This window comes from Pinus tabuliformis, chromosome 4_2 (genome assembly GCF_031772625.1).
Source record: "Pinus tabuliformis cultivar Carrire ecotype Pingquan chromosome 4_2, CPIR1, whole genome shotgun sequence".
NCBI lineage: Eukaryota > Viridiplantae > Streptophyta > Pinopsida > Pinales > Pinaceae > Pinus > Pinus tabuliformis.
In genome coordinates, this window is record NC_142304.1 from 647,139,441 (window position 1) to 647,161,379 (window position 21,939).

General features: G+C 35.8%; 1 protein-coding gene across 1 annotated transcript; it reads right to left on the reverse strand.

Annotated features, from left to right (window-relative positions):
• Positions 1-16,788: 16,788 nt before the first annotated feature.
• LOC149171039 (potassium transporter 10-like) lies at positions 16,789-17,609 on the reverse strand. The gene is made up of 2 exons (XM_089427415.1): positions 17,368-17,609; positions 16,789-17,054 (listed from the first exon to the last, which is right to left on the reverse strand). Exons 1-2 carry the CDS (start codon positions 17,576-17,578, stop codon positions 16,804-16,806), a joined length of 462 nt encoding a protein of 153 aa, XP_089283541.1. The 5' UTR covers positions 17,579-17,609; the 3' UTR covers positions 16,789-16,803.
• Between the last annotated feature and the right edge of the window lie 4,330 nt (positions 17,610-21,939).

Sequence of the window (21,939 nt, forward strand, 5' to 3'; positions counted from 1 at the left end):
CGGCTCATTTTCTGTATAAATTTCAATTCTTGGAATGAAACCTTCAATGTTTTGTGTTGAGTGTTCACCTCTGATATGGTATCAAACCGTGGTAATGGTTTTCTACTTTGAAGGATAAAGCCGAGATATCTATGTAATATTCATTCTGGAGTAAGTGCTTTGTGTTGAGGCTTGTGTGGAACCAAAGGTTGTAGATATCTAAGGGTCGAGAGATCTCACCAATACTCTAAGTTGTAGAACATGTGGATTCAGAGGTTCTGTAATAGAAGTTGTATGTGCAGGTGAGCAAGCCATTTGAAAATAAAATCTATGTGTTTGGCATAAATATGTGACTGAGTGTTATCAAAGTGCTAAGGAGTGAAAATTGATTGGCCAGTCGTAGCCACTGTTTGCTAAAAAAAAAGGAAAGGATAAAGGTTCCACACATCATCGAATGAAACAAGCACATTGTGTGGAGAGAACCTTTGGTTGTAAAGTCAAAAAGTGTGTTTGAACATGTGGAGTAAGTATTTGCATTAAAAGAAGGGTTTAAGGAATTATATTGATATTGGGCCATCATTTATGTTTTTCGCCATGTGGATAAATCGTTCGTTGAAAAAAAAGACGTACTAAAATGATTTTAGTTGAATGAACGTGGGGTTTTTTTAAAATGGATCTAATATTTTATAAGTTGTTTTGAAATGATATTAGTGGTGGAGAGTAAATTGAAGAGTTAATTTTTTTATTGGGTGAAAAAAATAAAAATAAAATAACGAGTTATTTGTGAATTATATGAAAAGGAGATATAAGGAGGTGAAATGGGTAAGTTGTTCAAAGTACATTGATTGTCTTTTTAAGAAAGTAATTGGTATCATTTTGTGAATCATTTAATGAAGTTACAAATCATCTTATTTTTTATATTATTGCAAATATTTGATTGAGATATTTGGTAGTGTATTTGGTATAAAAAAATCAAATCTTTTGAATGATTCTTATTTGAATGAATCCACTAAATTTGATGGAGGAAATTAAGTGAATTGGAAATTCAAGTTGTTGACAATTCTAGAAGGTTATAATTTTTGGTCGTTTGTGAGTGGGAATGAGCCCAAACCCATTGTTGTAGCTTTTGTTCCAAATGGAAGAAACATGAGACAAAATCAAAGTTGTTGATGTGTATGTCTGTAAATGACAACATTAATCCTCGCATCAGAGATTGCAAGACATTCGAAGAAATGTGGGATGTGCTCAAGGGTTTGTATGAAACAAAAAATACAAATCAGGTCTTGTTTTTGAAGACTATGTTTGTATTTCTAAAAATGGAAGAAAATGAAAATATAAGAAATTTCATGTCTCATGTCAAAGATTTAAGTGATAAGTTAGGAGATATTGGTGAAAAGGTGTCTAGTATTGACATAGTCACCATCACATTAAATGGCTTAGTGCAATATTATCAATTTTTTGTTTCAAGTCTCTCAACCGGAGAGAAGCCACCTACATTTGATGAATTGAAAAGAATTCTTCTACAAGAGGAGGAGAGGATGACGAGATTTAATTTGGGCTCCAATAGTTTAGATTTGGTGTTGGTAGCCGAGGGTAAACAACCATACAAAGGCAAGTCATGGGACAAGAACAAAGGAAGCAAGTTTCAAGCAAAACAGAAAGGTATGGCACAATCTAAATTTCCAACTCATGAGAAGAGAAATGATTATTTTTATTATTATGGGAAACTTGTGCGTCACTCTAAAGATTTCTATAAAAGGAAATATAATGAGCCTAACCAAAGAAAAATAAGGCATAATGGAAATTTTGTGAACAAAGACACCTCAATCATTGATGGATTTAAAAATCTTAGATCATTTGTTTCTAATGCTTCATTGCCTGTGAAAATTGATGATGTCAATTCTTGGTTCATTGATTTTGGTGCATCACTTCATATGGCTTGTAATAAGGATTGGTTTGATGAATATTATGAAAACATTGATGGAACATATGTTTATATGGGAGATAACATATCACTTAAAGTTCAAGGTTATGGTGTAATAAGTGTGAATTTGCCGAACGGACAAGAGAGACAAATCCATAATGTAATGTATGTTCCTCGTATAAAAAATAATTTAATTTTTGTTTCTACTATTGTTGACCAAGATTTGAAGGTGGAATTTTGTAAATCACAGTGTGTTGTGAAAAACATTCAAGATCACTACAAGGTTATTTCCACAGGTACCAGAGTTGGAGGGTTGTATAAGTTGGATGTGACTAGGACAGGTCATCAAGCATTGACATATACAACAATGTCAACAATAGAGTTATGGAATTAAAGGTACATACATCTAAATCATAATGATTTAATATTACCTCAAAAGAACACAATGGTTGAAGGTATTCATCTTATGATCATGTTGAATTTGAAGCATGTGTACTTCACAAACAACATAGAAAGAAATTTCTTGTACATAAAGAAAAAAGATAGAGGGAAATACTTGAATTAATTCATACCGATGTATGTAGACCCATGAAAACTAGATCTCTTGGCGGATCATGGTATTTTCTTATTTTTGTTGAATATATATCTAGGTATATATGGTTCTATTTCATAAGAAAGAACAGTGATGTTTTTGAGTACATTAAAAGTTCAAAAATATGGTGGAAAAACAAACTGACAAGTGCATCAAAATTCTTAGATATGATAAGGGGGGGAGGGAGCGAGAGGAATATAAATCAAGAGAATTTAATCAATATTGTAAAATAAATGGGATTCTAGAACAATTTACAATGCTACAAACACCTCAACAAAATGGAGTTCCTGAGAGGAAAAACATAACACTAGTAGAATGTGCACATAGTATGCTTCAATGTAAAAATATTTCTAATGGTTTTTTGGCCAAAGTCATTAATACTATTGTTTATTTGAAAATAGGAGTCCAACCAAAATTTTAGATCTTAAAACACCTTTTGAAGAATTTTATGGGTATAAACCAAAAGTGAGTTATTTAAGAGTTTTTCGGTGCAAGACATTTGCTCATATTCCAAAAGATAAAAGAAGAAAACTTGATGCAGAGTCAATTAAGTGCACATTTATTGGTTATTGTGATGATAAAAAAACATACAAGTTGTTTAATCTCAATTTTCATAGATTTATTGCAAGTAGGGATGTGGTGCTTCATGAAAATGCCGATGAAGATGATAAAGTGAATAATACTAGTGTATGGTATGATATTGATGATTATGTCAAAATAGATATAAATGTTGATCAAGAATAGGAACAATCACATGAATAGGTACAAGTTCAAGATCAAGGAGCATCAAACAATCATGACACTTCAAGAAGAGGAGAGGAGACTCCACAAACTAGACATAAAGATAAAAGTAAGAAAACTCCAAAAAACTTATCACATCAAATTCAACCACCTATAAGGTATAAAGATTATGCATTAATGTCTCTTGTAATGAATGTTGTAGAACCTTCAAGTTATGAAGAAGCTAAAGAATAAAAAGAATGGAGAGATGCATTGAATGAAGAATATAACTCTATAATGAAGAATGACATATGAGAATTAATAGAGTTGTCTAAAAATAAAGTTCCCATATGATGCAGATGGTTCTCTAAATGAAAATTTAATGCTAATGGAAGTAGTGATAAATATAAAGCTAGATTGGTTGCAAAAGGTTATTCACAAAAAGAGGGAATTGATTATGAAGATACTTTTGCACCTGTAGCTAAGTTGAACGCAATTAGAATCATGATTACATTATCTACAAAATATAATTGGAAAATGCATTAGTTAGATGCCAAATATGTTCTTTTGAATGGTGAGTTAAAAGAAGAAATTTATTTGGTTCAACTTGAAGGGTTTGTAAAAGAGGGACAAGAGCATCTAGTCTACAGGTTAAAGAAAGCTTTATATGGTTTGAAACAAGCACCGAGATCTTGGTATGTGAAAATTGATTCTTTCTTTTATGAGAAGCAAAAATGAACCTAACTTGTACATCGAGAAATATGAAGATGAGAATATTGTTTTGATATGTGTATATGTTGAAGATCTTATCATAATAGAAAATTCACCCAAGTTGATCGAAGAAATTAAAATTTAGTTGTCACAGGTATTTGAGATGAAGGATCTTGGTGAATTTCATTATTGTTTAGGTCTTGAAGTTTGGAGGGAATCAGGTAAGACAATAATCACACAAAGAAAATATATAATGGAGACTCCTTGAAAGGTTCAATATGAGTGAATGCAAGGCAATATATACTCATTTACAACAAAATGTTAACTTGTACAGTGACGATGGAACTAAAGAGGTGAATGGAACATTGTTTCATCAACTGGTGGGAAGTTTGAACTACCTCACCATTACCAGGCCAGATATAGCATATTCTGTCAACATACTTAGTCAGTTCATGGCTAAGCCTTGTGAAAACCACTGGAAAGAAGAAAATAAAGTCCTTCGATATCTAAAATGAACACTTAATTTTGGTATTAAGTACATTTTGTGCTCTACAACAACCCCCCATTTCATATCATTTTATTCCCAAAACTATCCTATGAAATGGGTCCCTTTAGAGTTTGATTGGTATCAATATTGCATTATTTAAAAAAGGACCGAAAACCAAATGAAAACATTATAAGAAACCTTTTTGAAAATCCCATTTATCAAATAAATCAATCTTTTATCATTGCGATAAAGCGATCGCAAGATCGCATATCGCAATGACATAAGGTACATAAATAAGTGGCACATTGGTCTCCGCCGATGCGATATCGCTATCGGCTATCGGCAATACTCTATGCATATTTTAAAGCGCCCCATGCCATTGGCCCCGATGCGATGCGATATCGGCGATATATTATATGTGTCTCATATGATGACAATGCTCCCGATGCGATGCGATATCGCTATCGGCGATCGGGGTTTTCAAAGGATGTCAATATAAAAGGTTTAAGCTTGCCCCGATCGCCGATTGCGATAAAGCGCAGATTTCAAAAAAGCCGTTAAAGTGGAGGAATATTACGATCCATTCATATTTAAAGCTTGATCTGTTAAGCAATCATTCACCTGCGCTCAACCGCCAAAACATCCACAGCACGCTTAAACGGGTCATTCGGCCGATTAATGATATAATGTGCATTTAAGGATTGGCAGGTTTTAAGCGGCCATTTAATGTAATTGTAAGATCTTCCCATGGATTGTATCCGCGGCCATTTTTAGAGTTAATCTCTCAGCACGCTTTGATCAATATATCTTTCCCATATTGGATTTTCATTGGCATCTCTCTGTGTTACGTTTATTTTCGCCTCTGTGCAGAATTCATCCAAAGGAGAAAGCTCAACCAAAATGGGGAAGAAATCCAAGAAGACCACAGGCGCTTCCGCTGCGCCAGCTGCAGGACAAGCTGTCGCTGACAAAAAGAAAGGATTGATTTCGGATACCACATGTTCTGGTCTCGGCAGAACTACTTGGCAGAGTACCTACAACTTGATCGAAATCGAAGAACCTAAAGTGACAACAGTAGAAGCTACTGCAGACTCTACTCGGAAATCTGAGGGTACTCTTAAGGACTTAGCTGACTCCTTCCTTCACCAGATAGCAGCTAGGGAACAAATTCTCCCATACACAGACTTAGTGCGGTGGGCAATTGAAGAAATCCCAATCCTGGATAGAACCTTCAGCACCAGAGACGGGAGAATTTTCGGGTCGTTCAAAGCGGATGAGCTGAGGCAAATGTATCATTTGCCTGAGCCAGAGAAGATATACAATAAGGCGTTCCTGGAAAAATTCTCAAACGAGAACGAAGTTGAATCCGAACCCATCCGAGATTGGAGACAAAATCCGGCAAAGCACAAACATGAGTCTTTCGGTAAGTACTCAGTTGATTCCCTGGCTTCTCCTTATTGCTACGCTGGAATAATGATGTGTAGATTGTGGGGATTGCATGACTCTTCTAATTTCACTATAGAAATCGTCCCCTTAATGGAAGCTGCATGCAATAGTATAATAATGGATTGGGCCACTATTCTATCAGATAAACTAGCCAAAGCTGTTCTTGAGTTTAGGAATAAGACTCGCATCTCTGAAAGGATAATTCCCCCATTCTATTACAGTGCATATATTTTAGATACATTGTGTTTCAATTCTGAATTTCCCGTGCTCAGCTGGAGGTGGACGCCACAAGACCCCACGGCTATCCACATATACCATCAGAAATTATGGAAATCCTCTTACAAGCACCATCTGTACCAAGTTTGCAATGGCTTTATGGTGCCTATTTATTATTCTATTTTTGATAAACCCATTCCCAAGATTTCCTACCAAGCTGGGATTGATTTAACAGCAATAGGGAGATGGTTTGGAGAGGAGAAATTCACTCATATAAGAGTTTTTGGTAGCCAAGTTGAACCTCATGTTCTCCCTTTATACATACCGGATAAACTATTGGCAAGAGAAATCTCTTACCAGATTATTGCTGAGAGTGTTACACAGACTCTCAAGAAAAACAAGAAGCAGGGCTGGCCCTCTTTTCCCTTGAGATGTGGTGTCTATACTCTGCATGATCTGAAACATGCAGAAAAGAAAGCCACGAAGATTAAATCATTAACTCTGGCGACTCTCCCAAATAGGCAATTTGATCCAAACAAAATTGCCTATAATGCACTAGAACAGGCGAAATTGTCAAAATTTGATCATAAAGAAGATATGTTTGACGACCTGTTCTCTTCAGCTGAGACAATAATGCAGGTTAAAGCATTGGCCAAAATGAAATATAATGATGAAGGGTTGACTGAATTTAATAAACTTAGAGAACAGAGGTTGCAAACTCTACCTCTAGATCTACTAGCGACAACCCCAGCGACATCGTCAAGCGAGCCTGATCGGCAACAGTCAAAGGAACCTCCAGTTATAACGAAAGAACAAGAGAAGCCACAGGAGGAAAATCAGAAGAAAGAACAGGAGGAAAAGCAGAGAAGAGAGAAAGAGGAAAGGTAGAAGAGAGAGCAGGAAAAGATGCGGGAGGAGACCCAAGCTGAAAAGGAAAAACAGACCACTATTGATGTCAATGTGGATACTCATATTGACCCTAAATTGCTTCAGGAATGGAAGAAATTTGATTCCATTATCAGTGGTTTGGAATGTTCAAAGGACACAGACACTTCAAAGGTAACAGACACACATGATATCACTTCACCACAGGTTCCACGTGGAACCAGCGGCCCACCCATTTCTAAAGAGGTAGAGATAATACCAAAGGACCCCTCCGACCAAATCATTTTGCAGGTAGAAGATATTCCTCCCCTGGATGTCTTCTACAGCCCAAGGCATAAAGCGGTGGTTAAACGACAAAGGAAAAGAAGAAGAACTGATCAACCTTCCCTTTTTCCAGAGCAAACTGTCACGGGCAATGTGGTTTGGAAGGAGGAATTTGACCCCTCCGATGACCTGACAAAACTGTCACAGTATGCGGGAGCTTATTCGGCAGCGACAATAGATAAGGCATCGGAGGTAAGCCTTTTACTAAAAACAAAGGATCAGGAGATTTTCTCATTACAGGCACAGCTAAGTGAAGCAAAGCAGAAAGCGGAGCAGGCAGAGCAGCAATTGTTGACGCAACAACAAGTGAACAGTCAAATAACTCAACAATTGCAGGCAGAAAAACAAAGGATTGACCAAAGCGCAATCCAGAAGCAGAAAGAACTATCTGAGGCATTGGCACAATTGAAGGCAGCAAACGAGCAAATGGTGAAAACAAAAGATGAGCAAATTGCTCAATTATCATCACAGCTCGAGAAAACAAAGGGCGTTCCAAAAGTGGCTGAATTTAGAGCAGAAGCATTACAAATAAATACTGCATTAATATCCCAAATTAAGCTTCTGTGTCAACAAATCGCCCAGGCAGAGCCACTATGTGAATTAACGGCATCCATAGTTAAGCAAGTAGACAAGGCCAGAACTGAATTGGATCAAGCTGAAGAGACAATAGCTGCATTTCTCGATCGGCAAGATTCTGATCAAGGACAAGCGGTGAATTTACCCAGGATCTTAGAATCACATAAAGATATACTCTTCACAAAATGGCAGTCCCAGTTAATGAAAGCAGAGAGAGCGGTTTCAAGATGTAAATCAACTTCTAGCAATTTAGTTGAATTAGTCAATAACACTCTCTACTTATCAAACATGATTTCTCAATGCACACCAGGAAAGTTGACAACGATGAAAACATTGGAGCAATCATGTTATCCAGATCTAGAAGAAAAGGGGAGATTAATCACTGGGATTAACAGTTTAACCTGGGACACCTATTGGTTCTTCCTGGTAAAGCCGCACACACAGAGAGCCGCCCTCAAGTGCCTAACGGATGCAATCGGGTATATTATCCCCGATATTCAGGATGCCACCTATGCCGCCCAGCTCAGCTCGCGCCTCAACAAACCGCCAGAAGTAGAGCCAATGCTTGCGATAAGTCAGCTCAGATATAAAGGCAAGCAGCCTACTTGATGAATCATGCCACCGACTGCCAGATCGCTGAGGAAAATAGGATCAAGATTTATTGATACCAATTAAGTAGGATTTATGTTTTATAGATAGGTAGATTAATTAAGTATTTATAGACCCTTTCATTGTTTTGGAAAGGGTCGTAAAGTTTTGTACTTGACTTAAAGACTGAAGTTGCACTATTGTGCTTCAGTCATATTCTTTTATGAAACTGGACCAGTTGTTCTTAATTTGACAAGGAAGCTTTTTATGCAATTGTGCACTATTGTCTTTGTTTGAAAGTGTTTCTGCGTTGAAGGAAGAATTACAAGTAGCGATTGATATTGGGAGTGTCAAGCAGCTCATATGGTATTTCTATCTATGTCTGAATTCATTCCTTTCATATGAATTGTTATTTGATTATCCTTGCTATTATTGATTATATGCATGTGCTTTAACAGCAGTTCTATATTCCTTCCACTATTGGATGTTTTATGGTGTGCTTTTCTTTTAATCATGTATGTGTCAATGATATAAATGATGAGTGTAGCAATATCGCTTTAATCGCTTTGCTTAACTATTTAAGCGCAGTAATCCTGAATGAATTAATGTCCATGTCTGTTAGATGGAGTCATCTATATGCCTGTCCATAGACATAGATCATCAAGCGCTACACTTAAAAGCTTAATAATTCCCGGGATAAGTAGTAGCTCTTATATTTTTGCTGATAGATTTAGCTATTCGCCTATCATTAGATTAGTCAATCAATCATCCGTTCATCCCGTTTATTCATTACTGGGAAACTGGTCCCATTATCCCCAGTCGGAGCCACCATTCCAAACGGAAAAGGAGCTGTACTAAGGTCCGGACCGGGTGGTTATCCCCAATGTTGTTGCAGCGATTTTCGAGGCTTCAACAATACACTGATGAATTTGATGTTGAGTTGGCAGGTTATTCTGATTCTGACTAGGTTGGAAATCTAGATGATAGGAAATATACTACTGGATACTTGCTCAATATAGGTTCAGGAGCAATATCATGGAGCAACAAGAAACAACCAATTGTTTATTTTCCAACCACTGAAGCGCTGAGTAAAAAGCATTAAGCAGTGCTACTTGCGAAGCAATATGGTTTAGAATGATACTTGAAGATGTTGGAGAAACACAATGATCACCTACAATAATTAGATGTGACAATCAAGGCACTATCAAATTTGCAAACAATCCTATATGTCATGCAAGGTCAAAGCATATACAAACACAACATCATTTTGTAAAAGAAAAAGTGCAATAAAAATAAATTCACTTAACATATTGTAATACAGAGAAAATTGTGTGTTGTAGAAAATCCTAATAATGTTGTAAACCTAGATGAGACTTAGACCACCACCTAAGTTAACATATAGGTTATGATTAAAGTGAGGTGTTAGAATAATCACACCCATTCACATTTCAACGAAGTACAACCCGTTAATAATGATGATTGTTCCCTAGTAAACCATAGAAAATTCATGATTAATAGTCAGCAGTAACTGATAGTCAACAAGTACATTGTTGAATCCTAAATTGTTGAATCTCCGACTCATTTTGTGTATAAATTTCAATTCTTAAAATGCAATCATCAATATTTTGTGCTGAGCGTTCACCTCTGATAAACTGGAAATAAATGCTTAGCAACCCAATAACCCGCGGACCACATTTAGTGTATAAATTTCAATTCTGAGAATCCAATCTTCAATATTTTGTGTTGAGTGTTGACCTCTGATAAACTGCAAATAAATTCTTAATAACCCAATAACCCGCGGACCACAATTCACCGAGTCCGCCTCAACAATTACAAACGGTCAGATTACTAAATGCAAGGGCGTTAAGTTAATTAATCTCATACTTCCATTCCCTGGCAGCGAGGAAGAATATACTGGCATCAAATAATGTTAGGAGCAAACTCGGAGGCGCCTATCAGGCTGGTTCGATATTCATCTAATGCTACTCCAGAAGCCATATGGCACACTTATGGCTATTAGTAATTGAAAAGTTGATTCTCGAGAAGCCATATGGCACACTTATGACTATTAGTAATTGGAAAGTTGATTCAATCCATATTCAAGTAAAGGGCCGATAATTTAGATTCCTGTTGTGTACCACTCCCAGTAATCTCTATGATATACCAATATCACTCTTTAATTGGCTACTGTAATTGTATTCCAACGCCGTAAATAAACGCTCATGAAAGTGTGTAATTTCAGAAAAACAGAACGAAGTGATGTTGACACTGTTCAGTAATCCGTTCGATTAGAAATTAGAATGAAATTGTTTCAGATCGCAGTTAAATATTATATGTTTAGCATTTTGACAAAAACTAGATATTTAGCTGAAGGAAAATGACGGTTCCACGACGGCCTTCTATCTTTTAAGATAAAATTTTGAGAGACATAGACGCACGTCTTTAAAGCTGTGCCAGCTCAAAGGAAATAAAGCTACATTCTCAGCTTTCAGTATGTTTTTAACTTACACACGATTCAAAGTTTCTTCTTCATAGATGCATTACAATCAATTCGGATGGGGCTCCAAACGTCATGAAACTTGGCTCCATTGCTTCCCTATACTTCCTGCCATGGTGATTAAAACTAAAAGAACACTTTGAATAACTCGATGTCCACTCAATGCCAAATATCATCCTCCCAAATAGACCAATAGAAATCCTCCGTACTCTCAACATAGCCTTGCACGGCATCCACATACATAATGCCCGGAGTTGAATCTCCATAGAGATGGTTCTTGGGGATTCCATGTTCATGGACAGTAGACCAGCCAAATATCATCCTCCCAAATAGACCAATAGAAATCCTCCGTACTCTCAACATAGCCTTGCACGGCATCCACATACATAATGCCCGGAGTTGAATCTCCATAGAGATGGTTCTTGGGGATTCCATGTTCATGGACAGTAAAATGGTCTAGGAAGAAACCAAGATCGCAGCAAGCATCGTCGTAGTACGGGAAGTTTTCTGTATCAAACATCACCGCGGTCCTTCCAGATTCCCCATCTGCGGTTAATTTGCCTTGCTTATTTGAACCCATCTCTTCAGTGCTGCTCATTTCGTCAGTGGGCTGAAAACTATTATCTGTTCGCGCCTTCAACCCAATTTCATCTTCCAGATAATGTGTAACCACGTTGAGCTTCATCTCGCCCTCATCGTGGTTCATTGTAGTATGCGTATTTTCTGAATTACTTTTGTCGGTACCCGCATTATCGATCTCGTCGGCACGGCCATGAGATTACAGTCATGCCTCAACATTCCGCTATTATTACGCTTCGCCTCTCGCGAATCCAATCCACTATTCAAATATTCATGTCTCCTCGCTTTTTCTGAGATATTTGAGAGAATGCGGCCATCTCTGCTAACAAATGCTGTGGGTAAATCGGAACAGATACAACAAAAGAGACTACGGTTTGTATCAGCGTTTCGTTTTCCTCTTAGGGTAAAATGGAACTCTTAGTATTTTCCACCATACAACACTCGTGGTCACACCATAACTATGTATATAAAGCTGGCATTAGATAGGTCACAATAAATCCCGCATCAAGTGGAAACTGCTCAAGCAACGTGTTGATTTTCATAGCCTTTTCCTTACACATTCTTAAAACGGCACTGATATGACAAGTTATAAAATTTAAAGGGTCGGTCTTAATTTCAATTAGAAGGGCATATATTCATGCAACCTTTCCAGAATGAAAAGTTTAAAAAAAATCACATTTCAATTGACAACAATATATTATATCTATATTTTATTTTTAATCAATTTATTCCAATCGTTGTTCTTAAACCATCTATCATGAATCTATATTATGTAATAAATGTGTCCCAAATAAGTGTGTCTAAAAACTTAAATGACCACAAAACTAGTAACCACCTCTAGTGATTTAGTTGAGAATTTCAACTATTTTTTTCAAAGATGTGGATTTTGAATTTCAATGGCTTGCTTATGAACTTTTCTAGCTTCATTTTAATTTAATGGGAAATATGATATCCAAAGAGAATTATAGTTGATTATGTCTGTTTTTATTTCTAATGGGTTATAGCCTTGAGCATCTAGGGGGAAGTGTTTTTCATCTTTTATAACTTGCATTGCACCCAACTTATGGTATCCATTAATCCTTACCTACCCCATGTCCTTGGTTCTCTTGAAATCAATTCTCTGTGATTTTAATGGATTCTCTCTATCAAGATTGGACTTGATTCTTAATATTTATTCCCTCTTCTATATATTTCAAATATGAACATTAAACTTCCTATAGAAATGAGAGATACTAAGCATGACCATTTTGAAATTGATGCCATATCTTAAGCACTATTATTTGAAATTGATGTCTTCTCATTGGAACTAGTATTAACTTTGAGCTAAATCCTGAAGGAATATGCCACATTATTTTCAATATGTTTGCAACTAAGGAAGTATCATACAGATGATATCCTAAAGAAGGGGTACCTATACATCAAACATGCATCCAAGTAATGCTAGTGTAGAATGAGGGAAAAGGCTATCACATACACCTAGGAATCATGCCATCATGTTAGTTTTACTCACATGAATTCACAAGCATGTCCTCAAGGATATAACTCCTTTCCAAACCATGTGGTTCACAATATATTTTGGCCATGATAAAGGGCCAACAATTGCTATGTTAGAAGTAGCCCAACAGTACAATCTGGATATCTAGATATCACAACCATTATTTGACAAGATAATAGACTTATTACCTTCATCAATGTATCAACTTGAAGCATCTTAGGGGATGGAAATATTGTTATACAAATTTCACTTGTCGTTATGCCTTGAATATTACTCAAACATTTTTGGTAATGGTGAAATCATTAAGCATTAGTTAATCGATGTAACTCAAATCGTTTGTCATGGAAATTCAAAATGAAATTAAATCGAAATAAATCACCTTTCCTGAAAGTTCCCTAAGAATTTTTTTTTTGGAACTTCATAGATAGACATTGAGAAGAGAAATGTGCCTTTGGATGTGGTATTATTGATGGGGAAGTCAATGTGCAATGAATTCAAAAAATATGGAGATTTTGAGGAAGGAAAATTCACTAAGAGCATGCGGGATATTTTTAGTAAGTCAAGGGTTTTGAGAGGTCATTGTGAAATGGATACCATTGTTCATGATATTTACTATGCACAATTATTTACAATAGCCCTTAGCAATATCTACCTTCATTCTAATTTTGTATAGCTTGAAGAGTAAAATACGGGTAGTGATGAATCCAGTGAAGTACATTTTCTACCAACATTTATACAAAATTCAAGTTTAGTGCTTGGATAGCTATTTATCAATTTAAACTCTTCTGGAAGGATGAGACATCCAATGTGAGTTTCAAACCTAGGGAATTGTGAGCATAAAATGGACAATAGAATCTGATATTGGCAAGTTTGGTACCCAAATTTGTCTAGTTAAATTTGACAGTTTAGTCCAAAATTTTTTAACAAATAAAAATTATCTTTCTTTTCAAAAGAAAAAAGAAACCATTTAATGGAAAGTCTCTACTTAAATGTTTCCCCATTTTGGGAAGACATTGTACAAAAAGTTCTCGTGGTTCACTTTTATGCCAAATAACTGAAAACAAGAGCACAACCAAGAATTCAAAAAGTGTATAATATAGTCACTACTATATTTTAAATCATAAATTTACACAATCTGCTTCCTTTTAAATAACTAAATAGCAATATTAAATATCGAAATTGACACAATAATAATTCACTCCTGATAACTTTACACGAAGATTGAAATTTACACAAAATTCCCAAATAGTTATACTGAAGATTGAAATTTACACAATCTTCTTCCTAAATAAATACACTAAACACAGAAATTGGCGCAATCTCCTCCCTTCCCATAACCAAAGCTAACCTCCAACCTAGAAAATCAACTATTAATAATAATACAAAAAGAAAAAAATCATCCAGATGTTTAATGGATTTTATAAATACACTAAATACTAAATACAGAAATTGGCGCAACCTCCTCCCTTCCCATAACCAAAGCTAACCACCAACCTAGAAAAATAACTATTAACAAAAAAAGAAGGAAAAGAAGCATTCATATATTTAATGGTTTTTATATTTCAAAATTTCAGAAACTTTAAATTAGATCATAATTCAAATACTTTTAAAAAAAATAAAAAAGTCCAAATCTTTATTTAAAAAACTAGAGACAAGTGTTAAATGTGTAGTTATTTTAATGCTTTAAATTGTAAAAACATTAAGTTAGACGAGAGTTAAAATAATTAAACATAAATAAAGTTCGGTTCAAGATCCTTCATTTTCCATTGTTACATCATTGGGATAAATTTTTTTATAGAAAAATATGTTCAATAGCGCCACGACAACATGGCAATTATGCAGTGTTCGACAAAATGCAAATGCACTATCCAAACAGGCAAGCATGATGAGACTAACTCCATTACTCCACAAAAGTAAGTATAATTGACAAGAAATTTTCGTGAATAGCTGAACTCCAACACCCTACAAAAGCAGAATCGACAAGAAATTTTCGTGAAAATGACAAAATATTGTTTTCTAGCTATGTTAGGAAGCTCGCTGCTGAAGGTTCACATCAATGGTTAATAGTGTGTTTCAAGTGTTTCACAATAAATGAAGTTGGTAGGAAAATTCTTGACGAGAATAAATAACTCACTATTGTCATTATCAATGCAACGATAGCCAGTGCCCTCAGTTATTGTTGCAACAAGCTTAGCATGTACTCTATACGTCAAGGTGAAATAAACCGGGATAGTCCAAGCTTCTAGACTCCAAGCATAATAGATATCCGACAATTTAGGCGATTCCTATTTCCGCTACAATTCTTTAATTAATGCCCCTGACATGCGGGGCATTAGGGAAATATAACGCGAGCTGAAAAAGCTGGAGGTGAAAAAAAAACAGCTCGCGTTATATTTCCTTAATGCCCCCGCATGTCAGGAGGCATTAATTAAAGAATTGTAGCGGAAATAGGAATCGACGACAATTTATATGGGGCAACAACCCTTTAGACTACATTTTATAATATTATTTAAATTTAAAAAAAAATTGTAAAAATCAAAGTTCACATTTCTTTGCGTAATTTTAACTCCACACTTTTCTGATGTGCTAGAGGCCTTTTGATTAACTATGACATGTTCGATTTTGAACACTGCACAGGACAGACCAGGGGTTAAATTTGACGCCCGTCTGCCCGTTTTTAGCTACTTTACACGTAAAATACGTTCACATTTCAAATATCCACGTCAACCGTAACTTGCTATTAATTTTTAAAACCGTCAATTTGACGGCCAGGTTTGTAAATGAAAAGTTTTAAGTTTTTTTTTAATAATTTTTTGATATATATATATTATATATATATATTTAACATACAAGTTCCAGCTTGCAAGTCGGGAATCGGGATCGGACCGTCGGTAATAGCCTATACGAATGAAGTGACTGTAGTCTGTAGTACTAGTCTGTGGCTGTATGTTGTAAGTTGGCGTGACGCGTCCACGGTCCACCAACTTTCACGAATTGAAATAAATTCTGAGCCTGTTGCATTTACAATCCACTGAGAGCTGTTAATGGCATTATTAAATTTGGTTGATGGTGTCCACCGCGCTGCGCTCCGGCTCGAGTGAAATCACACAATCAGATATGGTCTATCTAACTTTCTAAGACAAGGAACAGTTTGTCTGTACTGTGTGCATGCCTGAGAGGTACTCAAACGCTCCCCATAGGCCATCATACGCCCGGACCACTGAAATATTTCCAGCTTTATCTTCGTAAAAGCTCTCCGAGTCTCCCCTTCTCCGCTTGAATCCGTTGGAGCTGCTGTTTGGCGTATTTGGCTGCTGTTTGAGCGAGAATCGTGGCTAGCGCGAGCGAGAATCTGCCCATTCATCGGCAATTTCTCCCATTGAACCACAGACTCTGCTTACGATCCGGCCGAGCTACAAGGTGAGGTTTTTCATTTCTTTTTAGAGGTTTCCTGATATTTTAGTACAATGGCAATATTGTCACTGAAACCTTAAATGTAACACTAAATGAACATGAAAAGTAGTCTATAAATTGCATCCTCTCTAGTTAATCTAGATTTAGATAAATCCATGTAACTCATATACACACATTACTAGAAATTGCATTCTCTCTGGGTCATCTAGTTTTAGATAAATCTATGCAACTAATATACACACTGGTTTAGATGAATCTATGCTACTAATATACACATTACTTACAAAAAGCTTTCCTGTATCTTGAAGTATTCCGCCACCTCCTGATGCATAGAGAACCCCTGCCTTCACTAAAATCTCTCCTCTAGGCTCTAGGCTGAGATAGCAGGAGTAAAAATTCCATCACCGATGACCATGCAAGTGCCAACAAGTACAAGAAGTAAAAGTGCATTTTGACGGTCAACTTTTGCTTCCAGCCATTTCTTTGTTCTTGCAGCAAATGACTTATCTTCAATCTTTCGCCTGCTATAAGTTGTGAGTTCTTCATCTGTGCGGTGTTGATTCGGAATAGTGCTCACTTTAACATGTCGACAGAGTAATGAATACAGAGCAAATGTTCCACCTACATCACAGAAACGTGATATCTTAAGAGCCCTTGTTAAAATTGCATTTATATGCATACTAAAAAGCAGGTGACAGGAAAAGAAATTAGATAGCCTTATAAACAGAATGGCCGAGTGAATTTTTCAAAACAATTAACAGAAAGTTCTAGCCTAAACTTTGGAATTGTCTATTGGGTTTGAATAGAATCACCCAATGATACTTAGAATGTAAGCCTAATGGATAGTTACAAAATTCGCAAGGGCCAGGAATATGCAGGGCATTTTGATTTTATCATATGCAGTCTCCTATGCAAAGCCATAGTGTCATGTTACCTTCTCCGTTGTCATTGGCCCTCATGACAACAAAGACATATTTCAGAAGAGGAATTAGTGTCAAAGTATATATGATTAACGAAAGAGCCCCCATCAACTCTTCACGATCGCGGACACCATCAGGAAATGTGCTATTAAAAACATACAGAGGAGATGTGCCTAAGTCTCCATAGACAACCCCAAGGCTCTGAAATGCAAGACGCAGAACCATCAAACCCGACAACTCCTGCACATGAAATACAGAGGATCAGGATATTACTGCTTTTTATATTTGATAATTGCTAACAAGCACTTTAACAGCCAAAGCTTCACGATAGCTATTTACTCCGGCCAACCTATCAGGCAATTTATGGAAATAATAGTATATATTATAGTCCAACGAAGCAATTTAAGATTGTAAATGCTATTCAAGATTCCAGTTATTGTGATTTGTAAAATGGTTCACTCTATCTATCAAATTAGGAAAGGAAGAATCTACTACAATGAGTGTGCATATTGTGAACATATTTTATGATTCAGAATCTTTTAACTGCAATCGAATTGTTGTCCTTTTCTTTGTGAGATTTATTTGTCCTTATTTCAATTGAAGTAATCCAATAAAGTTTTCTATGATTTAATTCAATCTAATGTTGAGTGATCTGCTTTGAGTCCATATCTTGAGTTTTTTTTACTTTATAGAGTTCTTTTAGATCATCTCACCAGCACTTTTATGGTCCTCCCAATCTATGACATCGCCCTTTCTACCTTATCAGAATTATTTCTATTATAATCAGAACACGATTAAAAATTTTAGAGAAAAGTTGGGTTGAATATTTATAAGTTGGACTCTTCACCCAAAAAAGGGGAAGTATATACACTAAATAAATTACTACTTTATAAAAATGCTCGGTGAAGTTTGTTTGAATGTGCACGCCGCTTATCATATACCAAATATGATGCCTAAAATAGTTCAAATTCGCACGCTGTGTTGGTTATTGGAGGACCATGACCGATTTCTTAGAGACTAATATTCAAAACAATTTTAAACTTTTCCTTTCTGGCAGATTTTGCGGTATATATTTTATTAGAATGGAAATCCATACATGCAAACATAATAAAAATATATGAGAATGGAAATGCATATATGCAAACATAATAAAAATATGGAATGCTGTCGGTGATGATCTACTTTTATTCTGTCACTATACGTTGCTTTAATTTCTCCATTCCTTGCCATATGTCCAAAGTGATGCCATACTGAGAACCAGTGACCCCACCAGAGCAACTGTGGATTAACGCGTATTTTGGCTTTGAAGTTTTGTGATCAGAAGTTGTCATCCTCTGTGAAAAAGCCGCATACAGTTGGCAGGGATTCATGATCAGCAGGTCTCAAAACAAAGTGTAGCAATGAGACTTGAGCCCAATTGTAAAACAAAAAATTTAAAATTTAAACAATTATGAGTACAATTTGAAATTAGATAAAACTTGTACAAATAAATTTTAAAAGTCATATGATGGGCAGTTTAAAAATAAAAACGTCATAAAAAAATTCCTTGACGGGTAGGGTCACCCGTCAAATTTAACCCCTGGGACAGACGGATCCCAAACCACTTGTCCAATCACGCACGCCGCCCGCCCAAATAAAACGGATCTTATGACATTAAGACTTGATGCATTCTTACCCCACCACTTCCGACACGATGCAACAGGCGCCGCTTTTAAGCTTGATAAAGCTGACTACCGTCGACATATTTGATTGGCATTAGTAACCCAAAATGCACTGTATTTTGCATGTAATTTAAGCCATTCTTTATGTACTTTTTCTCGCACACTTTTAGGATATTACCCGATCTATTCGCGGATGTTGATCTCTTACACTTTCTTAAACTTCCCTAATGTCAACTGAACGTTTCTCCAATGTCTACTTTCTGGCACGCATTTGTTCCCACTATTGGTAGTTGGACAAAGCTGACTACCTTTAATTATTTGCTTTTGCGTTAATTATCCAAATTTGGATGAGTATTGTATCCAGAGTGCTACCCTCGCCATATTTGATTTGGCAATAATCCTTGAAATTTCTATGTATTTGGCCAGGAATTGAATCCATTGTACTATTTATAATTGATAAGAAAAGTGTTTGGAAAGCGAGTATTACTTAATAAATATTATGAACTTGCGTCACACCTTTGTTCGCAATCACGATTCTCACTTACCGACCTTTATAACTCTGGTCTCCTTGGCATCTATCCATGTAGTAGGGTTTTCGGTATGCCATGCCTGGTCATTAGGTTTGCATAAACCAAGGCTTTAAATTTTGTCGACACGGAGTTGCCGTTGAAATGTGCATCCACACCGACTTTGGTAATGCTGGTGGGTAATCATGACAATCCGTATGCAATGAACTTCGAAATAAAAGAGTCCATCGTCGTCTGTTCTTCCAAACTTCCCACGTGGTAAGTGTATTCGCAATACCATGCCTGGTCATGTTCGTCGAAGAATTATCTTCATTTTTTTTTATTACACATTCCTAGAGTATTTGTATTGTGAATCTCAATTACAATGTGATATTTTTAAATTTTTAATTAGGCTTTGGATGTTAGGTATAACTGATTGGAAAGATATATGTATAAAAGGTTAGAATATATTTTATTATTATATTATTGGAATATAATTATTTATGGAAACTTTTATATTTTGAGTGTGAAATAAATTTAGAAAGAAAATAAATAGTATTTGTACTAAAAGTGTAAGGATCATATTTTGTTTGGGTGTCTTTAATTTTTTGAATAGAATTATTGTACTTATCTCACAAGGTAAAAGGAGAATGTAGAGACCCACTGAGCTCATTTCAAGAAGGGCACTGCTGACAGTTTGGGCTTGCAGGCAAGTCTAGTGTGGGTATTCTCATCTATAATGAGATGTTTCCAAGAAGCTTTGGGCTTTGTGCACAGTTGGACTTGCACCCAATGTAGGTTGGGTAACCTCTTACCCACGGATGGGTTGTGAATATTCTAGCATGGAATTACACTAGAACTTCATTAGCGATTTATCTATCAAAAGTGTTCAGTGTACAAACCCTGCTAACCATGACGAGAATATGGATACTTGCCACCCACTTGACAATGAGAATATGGGAGCCTAGTAAATAACCTGCAATTGAGCTAAAGTGTTATGCATTGCTCTGGTATTGTGGGGGTGTGAATGTTTTGTGCACGTAACAAAATACATTCCGATTTTGCCAAAAAGAAAATTGAAATTTTCAAAAAAACTAGTTTTAGAGTTAATTTGATTGGTTTTGTCTATTACTAGTAGAAGAAACCTACAATGTCAAATTTTTAACAGATGCAGAAGTTACCATTTAAAGAGACAACATCCCTTTTATACCAAAAAAAGGCATTAAAATTTAGCAGCACCTATCTCTGAGAGTAATGAAAAAACATTTTTCATTTATTGGGCATCTTGTACAGATTGTAGGGATTCAAGTACAAAAGAGAGAGAAAGAGAGATATTGGAAAAATCAATTAAACTTGGTCTTCCAATATATTGAAAAAGCATATACAATGACCAATCCTACTTGAGTAGACTTTTATCTGCCCTATATTTGTCTCTCTATGCACCATGCCATATAATTGTTCAAGTGCAAGAAATGAACCCGTTGCACCCACCAATTTGATAATGTTTTATGTGAGAGAAATCAAACAAAATGAGAATGTATTTGCAATTTTTTTACAACTGATCAACAATTTGAATTGTGTATAAAAATCATGAATTTCAAATGCACTAGGTTGATATGTTTATTCGTAGAGTATATCTCTATTGAGTATCTCTTGTATCACCATCAGGGCTAAACCGAAACATGAATAGGGAAAAATTGGCCTAAGAGACATAAATATTTGAAGAGAACAAGATGAGGCCACAAAGAATCGTAGAAAAAGATGGGAGATACTATTTCTATATGAATCAAATCCATTTTTTTTCTGTTGTCTGTAGGTGTTTCACAATTGAATGTGTGAATCATATGGTAATGTTTGCAGAGAAAGACTGCATATTTCTGTCTAGAGGCTATAATAATGCTTCACTGAATTTTCCAGGCCTTGCTGGCTTGGGCAAATAGTTTCCTTCACTTTGACACCATTGTTGTAAAACTTGAAAGTGGGTTCAATAAATTCCTTCGGATTTTGCGAAAATCTGTTTGTTTTCAGTGTGCACCTTCAACAATTAAAGACAAGTCCATGTTAGAGAAATTTAAACAATCTACAATTTTATCTCAAATGCAGCTCTCGTTAACTAGTAATTCAATACAACTATGCTTTTTTTCAGTGTCCACCTTCATCAATTAAACACAAGTTCATGTTAGAGAAAGTTAAACAATGTTCTCTCAAATGCATCACAAAATAATAGTATTAATTCAATTTTAAAATCATATTACAAATCAATTTCCAAAAAACAAATATCCATATTTTTCCTTTAGCATAAATCCCAAGCTCATCTACTGTATGCAATTTGACTCACAATCTGATGTAAAACATGAATGCTTCTAAAATATGTACAAAAGTTCTGTAGGTCATCATCGTTCAACTGCAACAACCCTTA